The sequence below is a fragment of the Dermacentor silvarum genome, chromosome 8, assembly GCF_013339745.2.
Source record: "Dermacentor silvarum isolate Dsil-2018 chromosome 8, BIME_Dsil_1.4, whole genome shotgun sequence".
Classification (NCBI taxonomy): domain Eukaryota; kingdom Metazoa; phylum Arthropoda; class Arachnida; order Ixodida; family Ixodidae; genus Dermacentor; species Dermacentor silvarum.
The window spans coordinates 67,178,373-67,189,965 of NC_051161.1; the positions used below are offsets into that span (position 1 = coordinate 67,178,373).

At 48.9% G+C, this 11,593-nt stretch overlaps 1 protein-coding gene across 1 annotated transcript; it reads left to right on the forward strand.

Annotated features, from left to right (window-relative positions):
* Window positions 1–596: 596 nt before the first annotated feature.
* Window positions 597–1,475, forward strand: LOC119462687 (elongation of very long chain fatty acids protein AAEL008004). Its single transcript, XM_037723989.2, has one exon. It carries the CDS (start codon window positions 627–629, stop codon window positions 1,464–1,466), a length of 840 nt encoding a protein of 279 aa, XP_037579917.1. The 5' UTR covers window positions 597–626; the 3' UTR covers window positions 1,467–1,475.
* The last annotated feature ends 10,118 nt before the right edge of the window (window positions 1,476–11,593 follow it).

The following is an 11,593-nucleotide window of genomic DNA, read 5'->3' on the forward strand; positions in this document are numbered from 1 at the left end:
ATCCTCGCATCGGCCTCTTCAATTTTCCCACCGCGAACTCATCGTGTGTTTACTGCATGTGCCTCACGGGTCCGCCCAATGCGTGTCTGTCAATCGCGTACCTTTCCCTCTCACCAGTTGTACTGTGTTAACGCCTACCACCTCACTCGCGTGCATAGAAACCCTAACACAGGTGTCGGCTGTGACAGACTGAACGGTGAGTCAAGGCAACTGAAAGAAAAAAAATCAATAACCAAGAGAGCTGAGAAATGAAAACGAAGGTCGCTCGTCAATATAAAGATACGGACGCGGCTCACGGAATATCAATCTCAGGTCGCGCCGTCTGCATGGATTTTCCATCGAAGGTTCGCAGCATAAAAGCAGCCACTGAGGAAGTGCGTACAGTGCATTGAGTTTCCCTGCGGGGAGAGCAGCTCATCGATCGGAAACCTATCGGGCACACACGTGAAGGAACAGCACGGCGCCTTGCAGCTCAACACTGCACAGAGACATTTCGTTACGAGACGGCGACTCAGCGAGACAACGGCACGGACCTTGCCGGCCTCCCTGCGACCGGTGTCACCTGCCTGGCTTCACGGAAGATCGCACGAGCCGTCTCGACAAGCTGCATATATACGAAAATCGATATGGCGCCGTCCGCATTAACATCGCTACGCGACTTGTACAGACACGTGTGGTCCTTCCGCGACTCCAGAATAGACGGATGGGGTCTGGTGAGCGAGGCGCGTCTCATCTTCCCGCTCCTGGCGGTCTACGTGTACGTGGCCAAGATCGGTGGACCCCGATGGATGAAACACCGCGAACCGTACAAGCTCCAGCGCACCATCCTGGTGTACAACGTGGCGACAGCACTGGCGAACGCCTACTTCTTTTACCGCTACGCCAGACTAACGTACCTGGGCGGAGGCTACAGTTTCTTCTGCCAGGGCATCAGCAGGGACACTAGCGAGCAGTCCATGGAAATAGTGGCGCTGAGCTGGTGGTACCTGTACGTACGCATCGCCGACTTTCTCGACACGTTCTTCTTCGTGGCCCGCAAGAAGTTCTCGCAAATCTCGGCGTTGCACGTCATCCATCATTTCCTCGTGGTGCTGAGCGGCTGGGTGTGGCACAACTTCGGCAGCGACGGTCAAGGGGTGCTGGGAATGCTCATAAACCAGGTCGTCCACGTAATCATGTACACGTACTACTTCTTGGCGGCCCTAGGACCGGCGGTGCGACCGTACCTGTGGTGGAAGAAGTACCTGACCGGCCTGCAGATTGCGCAGTTCGTATTTATTCTCGTGCACATTTCTATTCCCATATTCTACGACTGCGGCTATCCAAAGGTGCTGGCCGTATTTGGCGTCGCCCAGCTCTTGCTCGGACTCGTACTGTTCATCAATTTCTACCTCCAGACGTACATCTGGAGAAAGGGGGCCATGAAGGAAGCGCCCTCAAGCAGTGCCAAAGACAAGCAAGGTTGAGCGAATCAGAAGGCCCAGTTGATCATTTTCGCTTTGCTATTTGTTACTGATGACTACAGCCCATTAGCCTGGCCAAATGATTTGGCCTTGCGGAGAAATTTATTCAGCAATGGACCCTAGGGTCTTGACTTCGATACCAGCTGTAGTAAGGGTGAGTGCTTCAGCCGGCTGATGCCATCTGAGCAGTGCTGGAACTCGCTTTGTGGACTTCAAGGACTCAAGCGTGAGTGGCACATGTAACATTTCGGTATTTCCTTCCGTGCACGAACTTTTTAAACTAAAAGTGTGCCTTCATCTCTCATCGGCTCATGCCATCTCCAAGAAGCGGCAACAGTTTCGTGGGGCAAGATCTTGCCCGGCGTTCTGAAGGATGATGGCCGTGCACTCAACTACCATACAAGAGCATCGTTACGCCAACATGTGTAATATAAGTCGAGTGAACGTCGATGTTTGTTTTGTTTTCTTCATCTTTAATTTATATGCTAGGCATTGTGTTGTGTGCCATGAAGCTGCCCCACTGAAAAGCTTTTTTTTCTCAAACTTTGTAACAAATTAGTGTCAGGAGGATTGCTCGAAGATAAAACTGAGTCCTCAGGAAGAAGCTTTGAAGAAAGCCTCCTGTATGTTTTGAGCAACTTCTGCGACTATACCAGGCAGGTGGCAGAAATATGGCATCGCTCCAGTCGTATAATGCCCCTTTCCCCCTATGGAGCTGGAACAACCGCGCAATGAACAGGCCGTTAGGAAGCGCCAGATAACTGCGCTAACCACCAAATGTTGTTAGTCAGCGCCGTTGACCTTCCCTTGCTCACGTCCTAACAATTGCGCTGTTTCCTGCTCAAGTCATGAACCAAACAGCTCAAATACGTACGCTTCTGCCCTTCGCCTATTTTCATCCTCTATGTTATAGTTTCGATTTCTTTTTACGGACAATTCTACATCTGAGTGAAATTCTTTAATACAAACTGATTCTTGGGTATATGCAACAAGACCATGTCCTCATGTCGCCTACTGCTATCCAAAGAAGATAAACCAGCAGGTTGTCCAAGCAGCTATCCGAGTAACTTGAAGACAGCAGTCTCTAGTCTCCAGTCCATTCCCACACCAGCGTGTTTAAGTCAGATCATTCCTCTGATGCAAAATAATTGTCGACATTTCTTCAGCGTTATGTCATATGAACAACTTTCTTAAAATTGTGTAGCTACGCACACTGCGCCAACTCCAACGCGGGACGCTTCTCACTTTAGCTTTTGCGCGCACGCATGAAAGCAATGCTAAAATACAAGGTCATTCTAAATAAGAAACGCTAAAACAGATTTAGATGGTGTATTATTCGTACGAAAACTTCCCTTGTCCTTTATCGACTGAAAAAAGTATTGATTTTCGGTGGTGAAAGTAAAAGTCAAACATACTTTTTTGTGGTTATTGTTGTTGTTTTTGACGTTAGAGCTCATTATCAGCAGCGTCATTATGCCACGTATTCCGCCGTTCTGGTAACTATTTCACGCTTGATTGCACAGGTGAAACCCACGAGTTCCCAGGAGTATTGTATATTTATGAATGCAAAGTCATTTTTTTTCTAGCAGATGTTGCCAAATTTGATGATGCCGAATTATGATGCTGAAGTTTTACAGTGACGTTGAACCCACCTTTAGTGTTGCGTCTTGTGTGGCAAACAAAACATCTGTTGACGCTGCAGTTCATACCGATGTAGCTTAACACGTCTCCTTAACCTCCCTTTATACTCGTGTCTGGTGCAGAGCGGCAAACCCACCGCTTTTCCTGACACACACGAGCTCACATGTTGCACAGTTGTGAAACTTCAGCACTTGTTGTGCGTAAGCTTTGTGAACGTCTAAAAATGCACGGTCGAAAGCCAAGAAATGCTTTAAAACGTCAGTGTGATTGTGACATGCTCTTGCAAAATAAAAATAAAAAATAACAGCACGCTTTCTAGTCTTGCCGCAATACCGAACGGAAGAACTCCGATGTTTCGGATGCGCTGCGAAAAAAAGAAATGCGCCCGGTGACAGACGTTTGTTGATGCTTGTTTCATTAATTCATGCTGTACAACTCATTAAACTCTGTGCATACATCGTACAAGGCTCTGCGTGAAATCACGTGTCGCGTGTATACGTCGTCTGCATGGCTCAGATTCGTCTTATAGACAACCTGGCCCCCATACCAAAGGACTCTCGAATCCACCAAGTTACTATGATTATGCTGATTATGAGTGAATTCTCCTTTGAAACAGGGCGGTGGCATGTGCCCCACACACAATCATATTATTTAAGTTCATATGAAAGTTTAACGTCAATTTATATTGACTCGAAACTCGAAATAAGAAGCGTGGTGGCGGATAGGGCGTGAAGGGCGTGTTGTTGAAGTGTTGCTCAACGCTTTGCGTTGCTCCACAGCCATGTTGACGGGCACAGGCGACGAAAACGCCGATTCGATGGCTGTAATGCAAGTCATGTCACTTGGTGTAGGCGACCGAGAGAGGAGAGGGCATCCGCGTCGGTGTGTTTGCGGCCAGACCGGTAAATGACGCGTATGTCGAAGTCTTGTAACCGTAGAGCCCAGCGCGCAAGGCGGCCAGACGGATCTTTTAAAGTCGATAACCAACATAGAGCATGGTGATCTGTAACGACGTCGAAGGGGCGGCCGTACAGGTAGGGTCGGAATTTTCTAAGGGCCCAGATGCTAGCCAGGCACTTCTTTTCGGTGACGGAGTAGTTGGATTCCGCTTTCGTTAGTGTTCGGCTGGCGTAGGCTACTACGTATTCATCATGCCCACTTTTTCGCTGTGCAAGCACGGCACCAAGACCTACGCCGCTGGCGTCGGTGTGGACTTCCGTGGGGGCCGTGGGGCCGAAATGGCGCAGTACGGGAGGCGAAGTGAGCAAACGCCGCATAGTTTCAAAAGCATCGTCGCAAGCTGTGGTCCAAGTAGAAAGTCGTGTGTCGCCGCGAAGCAGCTGAGTCAACGGAGCAATGATGGACGCGAAATTCCGCATAAAACGACGAAAGTAGGAGCAGAGCCCGATAAAGCTCCGAAGTTCTTTCAGGGACGTGGGTTTCGGGAACTCGGCGACGGCGCGAAGTTTCGAAGGATCAGGGAGTATGCCATCTTTCGATACGACGTGTCCGAGTATAGCAAGCTGCTTGGCTCCAAAGCGACATTTCTTCAAGTTGAGTTGGAGGCCTGCATCGGTGATGCACTGCAGGACTTGTTCGAGACGGTGCAGATGTGTGGGAAAATCTGGAGAAAAGACGACGACATCATCAAGGTAACATAGGCATGTCTTCCATTTGATCCCATGAAGCAAATTGTCCATCATTCGTTCGAATGTAGCAGGGGCATTGCAAAGCCCAAACGGCATAATGTTAAATTCATATAGGCCATCTGGGGTCACGAAGGCTGTCTTCGGGCGATCGGCAGGATCCATAGGCACTTGCCAATAGCCTGAGCGTAAATCGAGCGAAGAAAAATACTCCGCGCCTTGCAAACAATTCAGAGCATCGTCGATGCGCGGTAAAGGGTAGACGTCTTTGCGAGTTATCTTATTAAAGCGGCGATATAGTCAACGCAAAATCGAATTGAGCCATCTTTTTTCTTAACCAGGACTACAGGCGACGCCCAGGGACCATTAGAAGGTTGAACCACTCCACGCTCAAGCATTTCGCTTACTTGGTGTTCAATAACACGGCGCTCCGCGGGTGATACACGATAAGGCCTCTGGCGCAGTGGTGCGTGGGTGCCGGTGTCGTTCTCGTGACGTACAGTCGATGTGCGGCCTAATGGGGCGTGTTGACAGTCGAACGTAGATTGGTATTTCCGTAGAAGGCTGAGAAGCTGCGAACGCTGCGTAGGGCTCAAGAGGGCATCTACTGAACTATGGAAGACGTCGTGCGTAGGCTGGGAACAAGGCAAGCTATAAGTCAACGAGTTCACGTCTGGACAGGTGTCGTCAAGAGGCGCGTCAAAGATGGTTACTGAGTCGGCAGACTGAAGACGTCCAAGGCACTCGCCACGACGTAAGACGAGGGGCGTGGCCTTAGCGTTGGAAACGAGCAGTCTCGTGTAGCCACCACTGACAGTTAGGACAGCGAAGGGAAGGGAACATCGTCGGCGAACAAAAATGTCCGATGGGACAAACCGGGCAGTAGTGTCAGTGGTGAAAGTAGAGCAGGCATGCGCAATCACTGAAGAGTGCGGAGGGATCGTTGTGTCTTCTGTAACGACCAGTTTGTCGCCAAGATCGCCAAGGTCATGTGAGCGGGTATCGGGAAGCGGAGAAAATTCAATTTCGGCGCGAGAACAATCAATGACGGCCTGATGATCGGAAAGGAAGTCCCACCCCAAGATGACGTCGTATGAACAGGATGAGAGGACGACGAACTCGACTGCGTACGTGTATCCTTGAATGACGATGCGGGCGGTACATGCGGCAACAGGGGTAATGCACTGGGAACTTGCAGTCCGGAGTGACAGCGCAGATAAGGGCGTCAGTACTTTTCGAATCTTGCGGCAAAGTTCTTCCGTAGCGACTGAAACGGCGGCGCATGTGTCGACTATTGCCAGTATGACGACTCCAACAGATACTTCGATGACGTTCGTCGGAAGAGAGCGAGGCCTTGTGTGGTTCGACTGGAACGCAGTTCTCGCCTCTTGAACTGCGGTAGCTAGTTTTCCTGCTCCGATGGGGCCGGACGCCACCGCATGGGGGAAAGTGAGCGGCGACGAGGGGATGGCGAGCGACGATCACGGGCAGAAGGAATGACGTTGCGCGTAGACGGCAAGTGCGAATCACGTGGCGGTGAGAAGGACGAAGCTGGCGAAACGTAGGAGGAGACAGGTTGGTCATGACCTTGAAGCCATAAGCGACGGCGACAGAGCCGTGCCACGTGACCAGGGATACCACAGAAGAAGCACACGGGGCGATTGTCGGGTGTACGCCAGGTTCCCGTGCTATCTGGTGATCTGGTGGTGTACACTGGAGGGATTGGACGTGGTGGTGCAGCAAACGGTGGTGCTGAAAAAGTCGATGGAGGTGGCCGTGCTGCAACCTCGGCGTAGCTGAGAGGTACAGGCAATGGTGGTGCTGCACGAGGGGACTGTATGGCTTCGGACACTTGTTCCTGGAGCATTTGACGCAACGGAGGAGCCAAGGACGGCGTGGGTCCGGGGACGGCGGTGAGTAGGGATAGCTGGCGGGCGACTTCGGAGCGTATAAATTCCTTGATTTCGCCGAGCAGATAGTCCTTGTTAGTCACAGTGGCTAAACTTGCAATGGAAGTATCGGGAACAGAAGAACGTCGAGTGAGCAGACGTTGCCTCCTGAGTTCGTCGTAGCTCTGACAAAGTTCAGCGACCTCGACCACGGTCCGCGGGCTTTTCGAGAGGAGCATTTGGAATGCGTCGTCTTCGATTCCCTTCATCACGTGACGAATCTTGTCAGACTCAGTCATCGATGGATCAACGCGCTTGCAAAGGTCCACAACGTCTTCTATGTACTTGGTGAAGTTCTCGCCGGGTTGCTGGGAACGGCTGCGCAAGCGCTCTTTGGCACGGAGCTTCCGCACCGCAGGGCGACCAAACACTTGCGTAATGCGCGCCTTGAAATCTGACCAGGTGCGAAGGTCCGATTCGTGGTTGTGGTACCACACGCTAGCGACACCCGTGAGATGGAATTTGGCGTAGCTGAGCTTCGCAGTATCGTCCCATTTATTTTGGGCACTCAACCGCTCGTAGATCGACAGCCAATCTTCGACGTCGTATTCGTCAGAGCCGCTGAAGATGGGAGGATCGCGTTGACGCATTGAGCCAGGACAAATCAATGTTGGCGATGCCGGAGGTGTTGTTTGGCTGGCGTCGTCAGGCATGATGGCCGGCAGTGTCCGATTGCGCAGTTCCAGGGTTGGGGAAGTAGAACCCAGCACAGCTCCACCAAATATGTAATGCGGTTTATTGACGAGTCAGAAACGCGACCAGTCTCACTCGAGCGTCGGACACCGAGAGCGCGAGCCCATCTTCGTCGGCGGGCCGATGATGATAGTGCGTCCATAGGGCGCGCCAGTCTTCTTCGCTACAATACGTTTCAATTTCAACACCTTGGTGTCATAATAAGCGCGTGACTACACCCTCCTGCGGCCAAGTACCAAATTTTTTTTCGACATCACTCTGGTTCTTCTCTACTTACCAGTGATGTTATTCTCGATTCATGGGCCCCACCCCAGTGGGTTGTTTAGACAAACAATTTCTCAATTCTGCGCACAGTGACCTCAAATTAGCATGGCCATGAAACACCGAACGCACACTTACAACCATTTTTATTCACGCATGCAAATCGACTATAGTATTGGGCATTTGGTTGTTATAGATAAAAAAACGCTAGCACTAACAGCCCATGAGGTTGGCACTCAACCCGCCGTGGTTGCTTAGTGGCTATGGTGTGTTGGGCTGCTAAGCACGAGGTCGCGGGCCGCATTTCGATGGGGGCGAAATCTGAAAACATCCATGTACTTAAATTTAGGTGCACGTTAAAGAACCCCAGGTGGTCGAAATTATTCCACTACGGCATGCCTCATAATCAGATCGTGGTTTTGGCACGTAAAAACCCATAATTTAATTTTAATGGTGGCACTCAAACACTCAAAATAGTCAGTACGCAGCCAATCTTACAAATGGATCTTGCTCATGTTTACAGCTTCACTGTTTATATTGTAATTACTGTCCTTGTATTGCAATTTGCTCTTGATACATTGTAATCATCTTTATATTATATATATATATATATATATATATATATATATATATATTAAGCTGTTTTGTTTGAGCTACTGTAGGTAATATAATGATATTAATTGTATAATTGTGCATCTCAATGATAACTTACATCAGTGCTGCCCTCATACGCTCATTTGAGAACCTTTAGGGGTATTAATGAATGAATGAATGAATGACCAAACATAGAACACTACGTTTACTCAAAAGATTTGACGTAATAGTGTCATATAGAAAGTTCGAATACGTTTGCTTACGTTTGTTAATTCCCGGGCTTACGTTTGCTAATTCAGTGCTATGCCTAAAATATGAAGTGCAGTCGGGACTGAATGTTAATCAGAGGGCTCTTGGAAGGCAAGCACTGGGGCCACATTAGAAAACCCCATATAAAGCAGTACAAGGTGATGCGTGTCCTTCAAAATGTGGGAGGTTTGGAGCAAAATTTTCTTCGAGATACGACTGTGGGACATTAACGAAAATTGATGACCGGCTAGGTTATGTAGGTACCAGTATAATAATATAGTTGACTCCCAGGGGAGACACAGAAACAGAAAGCCAATCAGTAAATATTATGCTAATTCTGTGGACAGCGGCAGAGAAAATGGTGTTAAATGTAAATTCAGACATAAAGAAACATGGTGCTGGAAATGAGTAAAACGGAGAAGAACCCAGCTATAGAACTATGTCGTATAGGAGAAAAAAGTTGAAATCAGAAGGGAAAAAGATAATTATGATAATTCAAAGGTATCTCTGCACCGGCTATCTCTGCACACGAAGGACAAACGTTGCAAGTATGTGTGTACATGCAATATTTAGCGACAGAGTGAGCAAGCAGAAAGAGGCGATAGATTGGACGGTCAGCTTCGCTTCTTTACGAAGGTGGGAGACAAGCGAGTGTTGAATTTGTAATCTCTGTCCCCCCCACCACCAATGATTGTGTTTATCTTAAGCAGCCCAGCGGATTACATTTAAAACGATCACATAAATAACAGCAGCTTTAAGCTTTTTAAGCTTTTTTTTTATGGCACAGCAGTATGTATTTTGCACCCACATGTGGAGTATATACGACCACAACCCATCTGAAGCGGCAGTCACGCAAGGAAAAAAGGCTGCAGAAAGAAAGCCGTGTGCGAACGCAACCACTTCACAAACGGCTGGCGCCATAATCCTTACATGGCCAGACACGCCGCACATCATCTATGCGTGGTATAACGACGCGCTCCAGGAAGAAGTGTCACATAAAAAGAAGATGACAAATGACCTCACGGAGCGTGCATATATTGCCCGTTTATCACCGACGCCTACGCGCCTCGCGATCAACGATAAACCGGAGGAAATAAAGGCCAATAGTCTTCGGCCCGTTTACGTTTTCTTTTTTTTTTTCTCTTGTCCGCAAGCACGTATATGACAGTGCCTTACGGCCTAGTACAGGAAACGTTATGTACATCATTAGGATATCTGGCCTGCAATTTGGACTGTCTTGACGCACAACTCCATAACCCGGCTGGTCATATCACTCAACATCTCCGTCCGAAGTGATACATTCGTAATGCGCACAGCAATAAGTGAGTAGATGCCATGACCAATTACCAGACGACACGAAGCTACAAGACTCCATGCAGTAAACGCACAGAATGACCAAGCCTATGGCCATGCAGTCTTTAGCGACTTGCTCTATATGCACCCCAGAGGACACACTCGATTTCTTAAGGACCCACAGAAGCGATGACTGCATTATCTAAGTGCGCGAAAACATACCGGTGAGTACAAATCTTTACCATTCTGATTTCGCATAGGAACTGTTAAAGGAGCATAGTGACATGGCATTTTAGAGTTTTCGATGCTTTTTATTGCGCGTTAAGCGAAGGTACTGGACCTCGACCTCCCCCATCCAAAAAAAGAAAGAAGAAATAAACTGGCCTCAAATTGTCTGGTTTTGCTTCCCGAAACCTAAACTGCAAATTATCGCAAATTATTTAGGGTACTCTGAGGATTGCCCGTAACATTTTTTTTATGGTTTCGAGATCGCGAACCTTCATTTAAAGCAAAAACGAGAAGTAGAAAAAGATATGCAAGTGCACCATTAAATACATCGTGTACTCATAGTTACGGAGAGATACGTGTAAAAACAATTGCGTATGCATTTAAAACGTTATTTTTGTTAATACTGAAAGCAATGCTTACGCTTCTGCGATAGAGCGAACAGGCAGCATTCCAACAAGCAAAAAGATGACCGTTTATTTCACAGTGCACTTATATAGACAGGGATCACATGATCCGTAACAAAAGGAATGCGCGCACTGGGTGCGCACTGATACGCGACGTCACGCTATAACACTTCTTCCCCCTTAGATTAATTTCGAAAGTCACTGGGTTGGTATCTGTTCGGGGGATGTCGCACATGGGCACTACGACGAAGAATTGGCAGCTCGGCTGTAGGTGCAGGGTCTGGCTGGTTCGAAGAGCTGGGGGCAGCTGTTCCGGGCGTGGGCGATTCAGGTACCGGAAGCTGCTGATTTGCAGACTCTTTCGCGCCTGGAACCCCGAGAGGTGGCACGGCGACTGGCCCACTAGACATCGGAGCAGACGGATGAGCTGTGTCTTCCGAGGCTGTAGGAGCAGTTTGTACTGGCGGAAAGCTTGAGGAACCCGAGCTTGCGTAGCGGGCTCTGATGTGGTCCACATGCGTAAATCGCACAGCCTGCGACACTTTCACCAGATAGGTAACGGGACTAACAACTTGCGTCACGACACCATCGTCCCACGACACGCTTTCACCTCGCACAGTTTTCACCCACACAGCGTCCCCCACAGAAAAACATCGAGGAACCCCACGCGACACATCATGGGTTTCTTTCATGCGCTGTTGCTGCTCCCGCATGGAACGCGTAAAATCTGCTTTTAGCAAAGAGAGCTTCACCCGTGGCTGTCTTTTCAAAAACAATTCTGCCGGGGTCTGGCCAGTGGTACTGTGTGGAGTATTCCGATAACTCATAAGATAGCTGTCCAAGCACTCCAGGAAGGAATGCTTCTTGTGGCTAAGTCCGTCATGTAAGACCTGCTTCAACAGAGCTTGTTTGGTTGTCTTCACTAAACGCTCGGCCGCTCCGTTAGAAGCGGCATGATACGGCGGCGTCTTAACATGCCTTACACCATTCACACTCAAGAACGTTGAGAACTCTTCCGAAATGAATTGCGGTCCATTATCACTCACCAGTACCTCTGGTAGACCGTAAGCTGCAAACACACAACGTAACTTTTCAATGGTTTTGTTAGCAGTAGCGGATGACACAGGCCAGACCTCGATTCATTTCGAGAACACGTCGACGAGGACTAACAA